General features: G+C 45.3%; 1 protein-coding gene across 1 annotated transcript in view; it reads left to right on the top strand.

The window, feature by feature from the left end:
• The window catches only part of ankar (ankyrin and armadillo repeat containing), a 295,797-nt gene that overhangs the window by 131,479 nt on the left and 148,921 nt on the right, over positions 1 to 15,397 (top strand). The window contains exon 7 of the mRNA XM_078551294.1: positions 13,834 to 14,035. Coding sequence (XP_078407420.1) covers positions 13,834 to 14,035 — 202 coding nt within the window. The remainder of the gene's footprint in view (positions 1 to 13,833; positions 14,036 to 15,397) is intronic.

Here is a 15,397-nt window from a genome sequence, read left to right as displayed (position 1 = left end):
GCCCCAGAAGGGGAAACATCCGTTCCACGTCTACTTTGTCTATCCCCTTTAGCATCTTATATACCTCAATTAGATCTCCTCTCATCCTTCTAAACTCTAGTGAGTATTGGCCTAAACTGCTCAATCTCTCCTCATAAGCCAAGCCCTGCATCTCTGGAATCAATTTAGTAAACCTCCTCTGAACTGACTCCAATGCAAATACATCCTTCCTCAAGTAAGGGGACCAAAACTGTGCACAGTACTCCAGGTGCGGTCTCACCAATGCCTTGTACAGTTGCAACAACACTTCCCTATTTTTGAACTCCATTCCTTTAGCAATAAATGCCAAAATTCCATTTGCCTTCCTTATTACCTGCTGTACCTACATACTAGCTTTCAGCTATTCATGCATGAGGACACCCAGGCCCCTCTGCACTGAAGCATTCTGAAGTTTCTCTCCATTTAAATAATAAGTCGCCTTTTTATTCTTCCAACCAAAATGGATAACCTCACACTTATCTATGTTAAACTTCATCTGCCAAATTTTGGCCCATTCACGTAACCTGTCCATATCCATTTGTAAATTTCTTATTTCTTCATTGCAACTTACTTTCCTACCTATTTTGGTGTCATCTGCAAATTTAGCTATAGTACCTTCTATCCCTGAATCCAAGTCATTAATATAGATTGTAAGTAATAAAAACAAAAAACTACTGCGGATGCTGGAAATCCAAAACAAAAACAGAATTACCTGGAGAAACTCAGCAGGTCTGGCAGCATCGGCGGAGAAAAGAGTTGACGTTTCGAGTCCTCATGACCCTTCAGCAGAACTGTAAGTTGTAAGTAGATTGTAAGTAGTTGGGGTCCAAGGACCGAATCCTGTGGCACTCCACTAGTTGAGGCTTGCCACCCAGAAAAGGACCCATTTATCCCGACTCTCTGCTTTCTGTTGGTTAGCCAATCCTCTGTCCAAGCTAATATTTTACCCCTAACTCCTTGTGATCTTATCTTGTGTATTAATCTTTTGTGCAGCACCTTATCAAAGGCCTTCTGGAAGTCCGGATATACTACATCTACAGGATCCCCATTATCCACCTTGCTTGTCACATCTTCAAAGAACTCTAGCAAATTAGTCAAACACGATTTACTCTTCATAAAACCATGCTGACTCTGATGGATTGCATTTTGACTTTCCAAATGCCCCATTACTACTCTCTTAATAATGGATTCCAACAATTTCCCAACGACAGAGGTTAAACTAACTGGCCTATAGTTTCCTACTTTCTGCCTCCCCCCATCCCTTTTTGAATAAGGGCGTTATATTAGCATTTTTCCAATCCACTGGAACCTTTCCAGAATCCAGGGAATTTTGGAATATTATAGCCAATGCATCCACTATCTCTGCTGCCACTTCCTTTAAGACCCTGGGATGTAGGTCATCAGGTCCTGGGGACTTGTCACCCTTTATTCCCAATAGTTTACTCAGTAATTTTTCTCTAGTGATGGTGATTGTTCAAAATTCCTCCTTCTCTATACCCTCTGCACTACCTGTTACGATTGGGGTGGTATTAGTGTCCTCCACCATGAAAACTGAGGCAAAATATTGATTAAGTGTCTCTGCCATTTCTGCGTTCCCCACTATTAACTCCCCAGTCTCATCCTCCAAGGGACCAACATTCACTTTAGCTAATCTCTTTCCTTTTATATACTGTAGAAGCTTTTGTTATCAGTTTCTACATTTTGCACTAGTTTTCTTTCATAATTTACTTCTGCTCTTCTTATTATTTTTTTAGTAACCCTTTGTTGATCTTTAAAAGTTTCCCAATCTTCCAGCCTGCCACTGACCTTTGCAATTTGGTGTGCCTTAGTTTTTGCCTTTATGTTATCTTTAACTTCCTTGCTTAGCCATGGATGCTTTTTCCTCCTCTTACCATCTTTTTTCCTCTTTGGAATATATTTTACTTGGGAGGAATTGAATATCTCCTTAAATATCTGCCACTGTTCATCAACTTTCCTACCTTGTAGTCTTCCTGCCCAGTCCACTGGGGCCAAATCTGCCCTCATGCCTATGTACTTACCTTTGTTTAACTCCAGAACACTAGTGTGGGACTCAAGTTTCTCGCTCTCAAACTTAACTTGAAATTTTAGCATGCAATGATCACTCTTCCCTAGAGGATCCTTTACTATGAGATCATTAATTAATCCCATCTCATCACACAAAACTAAATCCAGAATAGCCTGCTCCCTGGTTGGTTCCACAACATATTGCTCCAAGAAACAATCTCTAATACAATCTATGAACTCTCCCTCGAGGCTACCCTTGCCAATTTGATTAGTCCAGTCTGTATACATATTAAAATCACCCATGATTATTGCCGTGCCTTTCTTACATGCTCCCAGTATTTCCTGGTTTATATTGTGCCCTACTGCTGAACTACTGTTTGGGGACCTATAGATTACTCCCACCAGGGACTTCTTTCCCTTGCTATTTCTTATTTCTACCCAGACTGACTCTACATCTTGCTCTCCAGTGCCTATATCATTCCTCTCTATAGCACTGATCTCTTCCTTTACTAACAAAGCTACACCACCTCCTTTTCCTTCCTGCCTATCCTTCCGAAACACTGAGCACCCTTGGATATTCAACTCCCAAACCTGCTCTCCCTGTAACCACGCCTCAGCAATTGCTACCAAATCATACCTATTTATCTCTGTTTGCACTGTTAACACATTAGTTTTATTCTGAATGGTATGTGCATTCAGATACAAAGCCTTTAAGTTTGCCCTATTGTCAATTTTCCCTACTCTTATATGATTCTTTAGTGCAATATGGCATTCACACACTCTGTCCCTTCCTTTCACTTTTTGGTAACAATCAGCCTACACTCTTACCCTCTCCTTAAACTTTGATTTTTTAAAATTTCCATGCAACTGAACCTCCCCCCCCCCCCACCGACTATTTAGTTTAAATCCGAATCTACAACCCTAGTTATGCGATTTGCCAGGACACTGGTCCCAGCATGATTCAAGTGGAGCCCGTCCGAACGGAATAGCTCCCTCTTTCCCCAGTACTGGTGCCAATGTCCCATGAATTCAAACCCATTTCTCCCACACCAATCTTTGAGCCATGCATTTACCTCTAATCTTATTGACCCTGTGCCAATTAGCTCATGGCTCAGGTAGTAATCCGGAGATTATTACCTTTTTGGTTCTGCTTTTTAATTTAACCCCTGGCTGCTTGTATTCCCTCAACAGAACCTTTTTCCTTGTTCTACCTATATCGTTGGTACCTACGTGGACCATGACAACTGGATCTTTCCCCTCCCACTCCAAGTTCCTCTGCAGCTCAGATGAGATATCCTTAACCCTGGCACCAGGTAGGCAACACAGCCTTCAGGAATCTCGATCCTAGCTACAGAGAACAATATCTATTCCCCTAACTATACTATCCCCGATTACAATTACATTTCTCTTTTCTCCCCCCACTTGAATGGCTCTCTGTACCACGGTGCTATGGTCAGTTTTCTCATCCTACCTACAGTCCCCGCTCTCGTCCACACAGGGAGCAAGAATCTCAAACCTGCTGGATAAGGGCAAAGGCTGAGGCTCCTGCAGTGCTACTTCCTGGATCTCTCTACCTGCCTCACTCATAGTCACACCCTCTTGTCCCTGATCACTGGCCAAATTTAAGGTAGTTAATCTAAGGGGTGTGACTGTCTCCTGAAACACAGTGTCCAGGTAACTCTCCCCCTCTCTGATGTGTCACAGTGTCTGAACCTCAGACTCCAGCTCATCAACTCTGAGCTGGAGTTCCTCGAGCAACCAACATTTGCTACAGATGTGGTCACTAGGATCCACAATGGGGCCCATCGGCTCCCACATCATGCAGCTACAACACAACGCCTGGTCCTGCATCTCTATTTTATCTAATTAATTTTTCAATTTGTTTTTAAATTTCCTACTGGTCTTTAGTTTATCAACCTGTAAAATATTTCTCCTGTTTACCTTTAATCTGAAAGCAAGTTAGAATAGAGATTCAAAATACACTTTTTAAAATCAACTGGAACTAGCTCTCTCTGCTGAGTTGAAGCTGAAGTGTTAGGCCTCCGATCCTGGGCCCCAGTAGTCACTTTTAATCTGAAATCAACTTAGAATAGGTAGTTCAAACTAGCAGTTACTTACCAACCAATGAACTTAGGGTTTTCCTGTGATGTCACTCTTTGCTTTTTTTTCATTCGGCGACAGTGACTGCAGAGGACACTCTTCCCAGACTGTTTCCCGGCGACGGTGACTGCAGAGGGCACTCGTCCCAGACTTTTCAGGCAGCGATACATCTACCTCAATATGTCTGAGGTGCAATGCCGAAGGAGGCTCCGCCTCTCATGGGAGACTGTGACCTCCATTTGCCAGATGATTGGGCCTGAGATCAGCTCCGACTGTGTGGGTGGACACCCCATGTAGTGGCTCTGAAGGTAACAGTATCCCTCAACTTCTATGTCTCCGGCTCTTTGCAGGGTTCGAGGGGATCTGTGTGGAGTCTCCCAATCAGCTGTCCACAGTTACGTCAAGTTGGTGTCAAAAGCTCTGTTCAGGCAGATACTGACCTTTATTTTTTACTATATGGACGAGGCCAGCCAGACTGAGCAGCGATTGCTAGGTTCCATCGTGTCCAGGGTGCCATCGACTGCACACGTGGCCATCAAAGTGCCAGCGGGTCAGCTGGTTGCCTTAATCAACAGGAAGGGATTCCATTCCATGAACATGCAGGTATTGAGTGACCACAGGATGCTTATCCTGCAAGTATGTGCAAGGTACCCTGGCAGCTCCCATGATGTGTACATCCTGAGACACTCCCAGGTGCCGAGGGCCTTCATTACTCCAGCCCGACTGGATGGATGGCTGCTGGGTGACAATGGCTTTCTGTTGAAGAGGTGGCTCATGGCGCCTCTCCGCCACCCAAGAACAGAGGCAGAGAAGCGTTACAATACAAGTCATGCCTCCACAAGTGCGGTGGTAGAGAGGACCATAGGTCTTCTCAAGGTGCACTTCCAATGCCTGGACCGTTCAGGGGGAGCACTACAATATCCCCCAGAGCGAGTGTCACTGATCGTGGTTGCATGCTGCGCTCTCCACAATCTGGCACTAGCAAGAGGGGATCCACTGGAGAAAGGGGATCTTGACACAGCTCCACAGGCCACAGATGATGAATCTAGTAATGAGTCCGAAGATGAGCACGGTGCGGAGAGCGTTGAGGGCATGAATCCAGATCTCGGTAACCTCCAGGGAGGCAGGGACACCAGTGGCGCCTTGATCCAACACTCCTTCAGCTGGGCTACCAAGATCAGCTTCAAATGCATGCCAGGGCTACTTCCTCCATCCCGAATGTCTAAAATGACCCATTTATTTGAAGACAAAGAACACTCAGTGCCTGTGCAAAAAGGTTCAGAGCAACTTACGTCCAGTATTACATACAGGCATACCCTGCACCAATAGAATAAAAAGGTGAAGCATACACAGGCCATGACAACAAAAACAAAATTTATCTCCTTGTGATACTTCAAAACTATTTATATAAATGTTTCTGGTCTTCAATTCTGGACCAGCATAGATAAAGTAAACAGAAATTAATATAAAGTCCCCGTGACCTGTCCCTCTTGTGCTCATGGTGCCTTTAATTTACGTTTGCGAGTGTTATGTCTAAGCACTCCCCCCTCGCTGGCACTGGCATTGGAGACAGCCTGCTGACTCTGCTGTCTTGTTGGCCTTGATGACCTTGGGAGGGAGTGACCAGTGCCACGCCTGGCATCTCCCCAGTCGCCGCAGCCTCATCAGATGCCACTGTCACTGACAGAGGGGCGGAGGAGCTGCTGCTGTCATCCAGAGTGCCCTGAGAGAAGCCCGCAACAACGACAGGCAGCTCGTGCGCCAACGTGAGATCGCTCTGGACCTCCCTGCTCGCCATTGATGGACGGGCACCTTGCTGAGATACTGGGTGCCTCATCCAACTCCCACACTGACACCGACCCCCTGAGGTTAGAGCCTGTGTGAGGGCTTGCAGGTCCGAGCACAACCCCAGGAACCCTTCATTCTGTCCCTGGAGCTGCCTCCCCATGAGAGTCGCCACTCTATCAGTGGAGGAGGCAGTGCACTCGACCATGACGGTCAATGCAGTGTGCACACTCTGCACTGGCTCCTCCATCACGGAGACTATGGCACACAGACTCTCATGGATCTCCGCTAGATCCCCCCACACATCTTGCTGGACATCCAGCATCTGCTGCCTAATGGATGACTTCAGAGGCTCATCATCAGCCTTCGACTGCGCATCGTCCTGGCTCCCTGCAGTCCTCTGACTGCCATCTCCCTAGGCACTCTCTGCCTGCATCTGCACCTCAAGCGACTGTAAAATGCCCTCACCAATGTGCATCGAGATACTAGCCGCTGATATAATGCCCACCAAGGTGCTGGTATCTGCACTGGTGCCTGTTTCAGAGAGCGGGTGTGATGCAGAAGGAAATGATGCCCAGTAGTCCTCCAGTGTCAGGGGTCACCCTTCGGGGTCTGCAGATCGGATGCCTGCTGGCGAGCCTAAAAGGGGGAAGAAGGACATGCCAATAGTTAAAGTCATCATACTGTCACTGCGCATGTCAGGCACCCTGGTGGGACAATGGAGATCAGCATCACAGTGCCATCGCCTTTAAATTATCAATGGGGACTCCAGGTTCAAGGCTCACATCAGTGAAGAGACTATACTAGAATGGTTTCACGATCCGAAAGTCTCACTTCTGTACTCTGCGCTTTTACTTTCGTCTGGCACCCCCGCCTCTCCACGCCGGGTTGCACGGTGAGCCTGCCGGCTCTCGAGCTCAAAGGCGTCCTGCTCGAACCGGGAGAGCAGCAGCAGGTTGGGAGGGCCTCCGCCTGTACGTGCCCTCTCGGCTTGGTTATGGCTTGTCTTCTCCTGAAAGGACAAAGCAGCATTGATTAGTCCACTCTCTACCTACAGCGCCATTGCAGCCTGGCCAACCCCAGCTGAGGTATACCTCCCAGGGCACATTCGAGTCATGGCCCTCGAGCCGCAAGGCACTCAGTCCAAGCAGCCAGCGCCCACCCCCTTGGCCAGCTCCAGCATGATTGACAGTTGGCACTCAGACTCTAGCACCCCTGAGGTCCACAGGGGTATGGCCAGACCTTAATACTTCTGCACACTGACCCATGCCAACATGGGACTCACCCTTCCTGAGCGCAGCAGGTCATTGAAGCGCTTCCAGCACTGGATCCAGGTGCGCCACACCGTGTTGTGGCTGCTCACCATGGCTGCCACCTCCTCCCATGCCCTTTTGGTGAGGTGCAGTGGCCTCCTCCTCTCATCTCTGGCGACAAGGGTGTACCTCCTGGCAGCCATCTCCTCCAGGAGGACAGCGAGGCACTCATCAGAAAAGCAGGGGACCGAGTACCCACCCAACCTGCCCTCCTGCCTGGCGTTTGCAGCCGCATTCAAGTCCATCATTACCACGGCAGACAGAAGTCCTTCCTTGGCAGCCTTTCTGGGGCTGCCTGGGCCATTTTTAAACCAGCTGCCATGTCACCATTGGCCCCAGTGGACAACAGGCCCCTGCCCCCGTTCGGCCCTTCCTGGCCAGTGCAGAGTCGCGTTTCACGCTGGGTGGGCCTTAATTGGCCCGCCAGCATGAAATCTCAGTTGGGCCCGATTGCTGGTGGTGGTCGGTTTCGCAGCTGCTCCCAGGCCCGCCCACTGCACCCGCCGACAAGGGGAAAATCCTGCCCTATGTTCTTAACAAATCCCTACAACTAACACGTTAATACTGTGTATAGTAAAATAGGTAGGTGATTTTATGCCAGTCTTTTTGTCAATTCTAGTCCCAGTGGTGGCTATTAATGTCAGTACTGCTAAGTAATGTTCTTTGTATCATACATGAAATTCCCATTGAAGTGTTAACACGGACTTCCATTACTGAACTTTAATTGAGAAATAATTTGTAGTTCATTGTAGGTAAATTCTATTGCCAATATATATATTAGAAAGGAATTATACCTTTGAGATTGTATTGATGTGAGGATCTTCCCCTCACTGGTCTGACATTGCCGCAACGCTGACCCATGCCTAGGTTGTCGGAATTTAACATGCGCAGCAGGCTCTGCCTAAGGCCTTGCCACAAGAGAGAACCTCCTGCTGCCAATGAATAGAAAATCCCAGCGCTGCTGCAGGCTTGAAAGGGAGCAAAAAGCCACAATGAAGAAAAGGGGACACTAGTATTTAAGCCCTGGCCGAATCTGAGACCTAACAACTAAGTCCATCAGGTCAAAACAGAGGGTGGTTTCCAGCAGGCCGTCACCCTCCATTTGAGCAGATCAGGGCCATTACTATCACTAACTCAGGTCTACTGGAACCTCCAGTTTGTGGTCCTATGGAGTAGCAATAAAAGGGGCAAGCAACAGGAAAATCCCCCAGGGGACCAGACCCAATCTATTAATGGAGATTTGGAGATAAGGAGATATTTAGCAATGCTCAGAGAAGATTTATCCCATTGAGAAAGAAAGCCTCTTTGAGAAGGATGCATCATCTGAGGCTAAATCAGGAATTTAAGGATAGTATTAAATTGAAAGAAATACTGTACAAATCTGCAAAAATTAGTGGTAGGTCAGAAGATTGAACAGATTTTAAGAACGAGCAAAGAATGACTAAAAAGAGAATAAAGAGGCAGAAAGCAGAGTATGAGAGAAAGCTAGCTAGTAATATAAAACAGATAGTAAAAGTTTATTTGAATAGGAAAAGCATAATTAAAGCTAGTGTTTGTCCTCTAGAGAGTGACTCTGGGGAATTGATAATGGAAAACAAAGAAATGGTGAAGGCGTTGAACAGATATCTTGTGTCTGACTTCATGGTAGAGGACTTAGAAAACTTCCCAAAGATTCTTACATCAAGAGATGATAGGGAGGGATGAGCTTAATATAATCACCATCACCAGGGAAAGGGCATTAGGAAAACTGAAGGTTGACAAGTCCCCTGGACTGGATGGCCTGCTTCCTAGGGTCTTAAAAGAAGTGGCGGCACAGATTGCAGATGCATTGGTTATAATCTTCCAAAATTCCTTAGATCCTGGAAAGGTTCCAGTAAATTGGAAAATAGCTAACGTAACACCTTTATTCAAGAAAGGAGGGAGGCACACAAAGGAGGGAAACTCTAGGCCAGTTAGCCTAACATCTGTCATTGGGTAAGTGCTAGAATCTATTATTAAGGAGGTTATAGCAGGATATTTAGATAATCATGATTTGACGAGGCAGAGCCAACATGATATTGTGAAAGGGAAATCATGTCTAACTAATCAAGTTTTTTGACGAAGTAACATTCAAGGTGGATAAAGGGGAACCAGTAGATGTGGTGTGCTTGGATTTCCAAAAGGCATTTGATAAGGTATCACACCAAACGTTACTATACAAGATAAGAGAGGAGAGTGTGAGAGGAGGACCCTGCCACAGGCAGTCAGCAGCACCTAGAGGAGAATGCAAAAGGAGAACCCCGGAACAGGCAGTCAGCAGCACCTGGAGGAGATTGCGAGAGGAGGACTCTGGGACAGGCAGTCAGCAGCACCTAGAGGATCTAATCTACCTAGAGGATCTAGTATCACTCAAGTAGGAGTAAAGGTAAAATAAAAGTAAGGGTCCACATTCTATTTAGTTAAGATATGTCTGGGGAGCTCAGTCCCGTGATTTGCACATCCTGTGCTATGTGGGAATTCCTAGACGCTCCTGGAGGTCTGGATGACCATGTGTGCAGGAGGTGCCTTTGACTGGAACAACTCGAGCTCCAGGTTTCAGAGCTTGAGCGGCAGCTGGGAGCACTATGGTGCATTCACGAGGCTGAGGGGTTCCTGGATAGCACGTTTCAGGACGTGGTCATCCCGCAGCTTAAGGAAGTGCAAGCAGAGAGGGAATGGGTGACCACCAGACAGAAGAAGGGGACCAGGCAGGTAGTGAGGGAATCCCCCGAGTGCATCTCACTGAGGGAATCCCCCGAGTGCATCTCACTCCATCAAACCATCTTTCGGCCTTCGAAAATGGTGAGAGTGACAGTTCCTCTGTGAAAGCCAACCAGAGCAAAGGCCATGGCACTGTGGGTGGTCCAACCGCTCAGGACGGGACGAAGAAGTGTAGAAGGACAATAGTGGTAGGGGATTCGTTAATGAGGGGAGTAGACAGGTTCTTCTGCAGCCATAGACGTGATTCCAGGATGGTATGTTGCCTCCCGGGTGCCAGGGTCAAGGATGTTACAGAACAGCTGCAGGACATCCTGAAGAGGGAGGGTGAACAGCCAGAGGTTGTAGTCCATATTAGGACCAATAACATAGGAAGAAAGTGAAATGAGGTCCTGCGAGCAGACTTTAGAGAGTTAGGTAAGAAATTGAAAAGCAGGACTTCGAACGTAGTATTCTCCGGATTACTCCTGGTGCTACGCAGTAGTGAGTATAGGAACAGAAGGATATAGCAGATGAATGCATGGCTGGAGAGATGGTGCAGAAGTGGGGGCTTTAGATTCCTGGGGCATTGGGACCATTTCTGGGGGAGTTGGGACCTATACAAGTTGAATGGGTTACATCTGAACAGGAATGGGACCAACATCCTCACAGGGAGTTTTGCCAATGCTGTTGGGGTGGATTTAAACTAAATTGGCAGGGAGACGGGACCCTGAAAAATAGTTCAGAGGGGAGAGAAGCTGAGATGGAATTAGAAGTTAAAACGCTAGTAAGCGAGTCTGGAAGGCAGAGGAAACATAGGCTAGATAAGAAAGCACAGATAGGCACGTGGGAGTATGATATCATAGCTATGACCGAGACTTGTCTAAAATAAGGGCAGGATTGGCAGCTCAACATTCCTGGTTATAGGGTATTCAGACGAGACAGAGAGGGGGATAGAAGAGGAGGGGGTGTTCCAACATTGATCAAGAAATCAATTATAGGAGTGAGGAGGGATGATATCTTGGAAGGATCAGCAAATGAAGCCATATGGGTAGAAGTAAAAACGCAAAAGGAGCAAACATGCTGTTAGGTGTGTACTATAGGTCCTGAAACAGTCAGGGAGAGATAGAGGATCAAATATCTAATCAAATTTCAGAGAAGTGTAAGAATAATAGGGCAGTAATAGTAGGGAATTTTAACTACACAAATATTAACTGGGATAATTTTATTGTGCAAGGTAGGGAGGGCGCAAAATTCTTAAGTTGCATCCAAGAGAACTTTTTAGCCAGTACATAGAAAGCCCAACAAGGGAAGGGGCAGTTCTGGACCTAATATTCGGAAATGAGCCCAGGCAGATGGAAGGCGGGATCAGCCGGGAAGCATTTTGGAGACAGTGACCATAATTCAGTTAGATTTAGGATAGTTATGGAAAAGGATAAGGCTGGGCTGGGAATAAAAGCTTTAAACTGGGGAAAGGCTAATTTTACTAAGATGAGATGCGATTTGGTCCAAGTCGACTGGGAACAGCTACTTGCAGATAAAGCTGTGTCAGTGCAGTGGCAAGCATTCAAGGAGGAAATAGCGAGAGTACAGGACAAATATGTTCCCGTAAAGACAAAGCGGGGAACCAAGTCCTGAGAACCCTGGATGTCAAGGGTCATAAAGGTTGGATTAAGAAAAAAAGAGAAGCTTATGGCAGATACTGAAGGCTCAATGCAGCAGAGTCCTTAGAGGAGTATAAAAAGTGCAGAGGGGAACTTAAAAAGGAAATTAGGAAAGCTAAGAGACTGTATGAGAAAGCATTGATGGGTAGAATAAAGGGAAACCCAGAGGGTTTTTTTAAACATATGAAGAGCAAGAGAATAACTAGGGAAAGAGCAGGGCCAATTAGAGACCATAGAGGTAATCTGTGTGTGGACCCGGAAGACGTGGATACAGTCCTCAATGAATACTTTGGGTCGGTCTTCACAATGGAAAAGGACAACGCAGATATAGACATCAGGGTGGAGGACTGTGAAATATTAGAGGAAATTAACATAGAGAGGAAGTACTAGCAGGTTTAGTGCCCTTAAAAGTGGATAAATCCGCAGACCCGGATGAGATGTATCCCAGGCTGTTGAGGGAAGCAAGGGAAGAGATATCAGGGGCCCTGATATTTACTTGCATTGCCATAGCCTCCAGGGCTATGGCCCAAGCGCATTAAAATTGGATTAGTGTAGTCAGATCTTTGTTGACAGGTGTGGACATGATGAGCTGAATGGCCTCCTTCTGTGCTGTAGATGTCTATGAGTCTATAAGAGTACATGGTGTAGGGGGTGACACATTAGCATGGATAAAGGATTGGTTGGCTAACAGAAATCAGAGAGTAGGGATAAATGGGTCTTTGTCAAATTGGCAAGCTGTAACTAGTGGACTGCCACAGGGATCAGTGCTGGGTCTTCAACTATTTATAATCTATATCAATAACTTGGGTGAAGGGAGCAAATGCATGGTAGCTACATTTGCTGATGACACCAAGATAGGTAGGAAAGAAAGTTGTCAAGAGGAGATAGAGAGTCTGCAAAGAGATATAGTGAGTGGGCAAAAATTTGACAGATGCAGTATAACATGGATAAATGCGAACTTGTTCACTTTGGCAGGAAGAATAGAAAAACAGTGTACTATTTATATGGAAAAAGATTGCAGAACTCAGTGCTGCAGTGGGATCTAAGTGTCCTGCTGCATGAATCACATAAAGTTAGCATGCAGGTACAGCAAGTGATTAAGAAGGCAAATGGAATGTTGGCATTTATTGCAAGAGGAATGGAATATAAAAACAAGGAAGTTTTACTACAGCTGTACAGGACCTTGGTGAGACCACATCTTCTTATTTAAAAGAAAGATATAATTGCTTTAGAAGCAGTTCAGAGAAGGTTCACTGGACTCATTTCTGGGGTGAAGGGGTTGTCTTATGAAGAAAGGTTGAACAGGTTAGACCTATACCCATTGGAGTTTAGAAGAATGACCTTATTGAAACATATAATATCCTGAATGGACTTGATAGGGTGAATGCCCAGAGGGTGTTTCCTCTTGTGAGGGAGACTAAAACTAGGGGACTTAAAATAAGAGGTCCCAATTTTAAGACAGAGATTAGGAGAAATATTTTCTCCCAAAGGGTTGTTGGTGTGTGGAATTCTCTTCCCAGAGAGTAGTGGAGGTTGGGTCTTTGAATTTATTTAAGGCAGAGTTAGACGGGTTTTTGTTAGGTAAGGGAGTCAAGGTTAGAATCAAGAACAGTGGAGCTGAGACTACAACCGGATCAGCCATGATCTTATTGAATGGTGGAGCAGGGTTCAAGGGCCAAATGTCCTACTCCTGCTCTTATGTTCCTATGGACATTCACATGCAGTGGGTGGGGCAAGGGCAGCCAGTTGTGATGCCAGTGGTGTCTGAAGGAGGAAATTTATCACGCCACGTTTGCATCACAATCCCACCTTCTTGCCCATGCTCTTAATCTGGTATATCCCTTTGCAGCCTCATTGCATTTTCCTTACTGCTTCTTACCCACCTAGCTTTGTATCATCAGCAAACCTGGATACATTAAACTCGGTCCTCTCATTTAAATCTTTGATATCGATTATAAATAGTTGATCCTGCAGCACCCCACTGGCCACAACTTGCCAATTCAAAAATGACCCGCTTATTCTTACTCTGTTTTCTGTCATTAACCAATCCTCAGTCCAAATCATTATATTACCTCACCCTATGTGCTCTAATCTTGTGTAACAACCACTTTCATGCCACCTTATTAACCGCCTTTTGAAAATCTACAACTATGTTGTTCAAACTAATACAAGAGCTTCTTTCTAACTTTAGCTTGTAATTGTTTTTCTTGTAGGTCCAACTAGTTTGCATATGGCAGCCAAGTGTGGGTCACTTGGTGTACTAACCTGCCTATTGGCCATGCGGGCAGATCACACAAAGGTTGATAAACGAGGCTGGACAGCTATGCATTTCGCTGCATTTTATGACAATGTTTCCTGCATTAGGGCCCTGTATAGAAAGGAACCCAAGTTTTTAGAGTTGGAGACTTCAGCTGAGTAAGTGTTCAATAATCTAACTATCAGTGTCAAATAGCAAATAACAAAAAAACTACAGCCTATGTTGTACCACATGTGGTTTTATGTATTTACATTGTAAATAGTGAAAATTCCATAAAATTCTAATATTGTGTTCCATGGCATAAATTTAAAATATTTGATATAATTTTTCTTTTAGAGACAGTTCATAATTTTTACTGCATTTCTGCTGTGGATTCTGCTTTTTATGTGTTTGCGCTAATGTGAAAGCAACAAACAAGCACGTATTGTTAAAGTAAATCTGTCTTTATGTGAAGGCTTCTCTTAACATTCCCTTTCACCCAGTCATGCTTATAAAACACTGGATTGCAAAGGCCACTAGGCAACTTCTTATCGGGGAAGAGAATAAACAGACAAATGTCTCTAATGAGCTATATTTGCAGAACATCACCTTGCATTATATAGCACATTTAACATCGTAAAATGGTCTGGCTCTTCACAAAAGAGTGATCAAAGAACATAACATGCCCTTCAAGCCTGCTCCAGCATTCAATGAGATCATGGCTGATCTGTTTGTGGCCTTAACTCCGTTTTCCTGTCTGCCCCCATAACCTTTGAACTTCAAAGGAAATTTGACATCAAACCACATCAGGAGACATAAACACAGATGAAAAAGGTAGGATTTACATCTTAAAGGAGGAGAGCAATGTAGAGAGGTTTCAGGAGTGAATTCCAGAGTTTAGGGTCTAGGCAGCTGAAGGCACAGCCACCAAAGTTGACGCGATTAAAATTGGGAGATGCAACAGGCCAGAATTGGAGGAGTGCAGAGATATAAGAGGATTGAAAGAGTGGAGGACATTATAGAGATAGAGAAGGTTTGTGAGGCCATGGAAGGGTTTCAAAACAAGGATGAGAATTTTAAAATTGAGGCACACCGGCAGGGAGCCAGTGTAGGTCAGCAAACTCAGTGATGGATTTTAGGGACTCATTGCGAGTTAGGATGCAGGCTGCAGAGTTTTGGATGAGCCTAAGTTTATGGCAAGCGGAAGATTGGGAATCGGCCATCAGTGCTTTAGAATAGTCAAGCCTAGAATTTAAAAAGGCATGGATTAGGTTTCAGCAGCAGACAACTTGAGGCGGGGAGAAGTTGAACAATGTTATAGAGCTGGAAGTAGGCTATCTTGATGTTAGAGTGGAGTAAATATATGTTTGGGAGTTTATCTCAGATTCAAATATGACATCAAGAATGCCGTAGCGATTGTGAGTAAAACCTTTCATACTGTTTTAGGGATCACATGATTGTACTGATGAATCAGCCCTAGTCGTGGACCTGGTTCAAGCATGTAGCTTCTTTAGGAGCTCTGTAAATAAAGTTAACTGTTC

This window comes from Cetorhinus maximus, chromosome 11 (assembly GCF_964194155.1).
Source record: "Cetorhinus maximus chromosome 11, sCetMax3.hap1.1, whole genome shotgun sequence".
In the NCBI taxonomy this organism is placed as follows: domain Eukaryota; kingdom Metazoa; phylum Chordata; class Chondrichthyes; order Lamniformes; family Cetorhinidae; genus Cetorhinus; species Cetorhinus maximus.
Note: the sequence above shows the minus strand (reverse complement) of the source record. Positions and strands in the feature narration are given on the sequence as shown.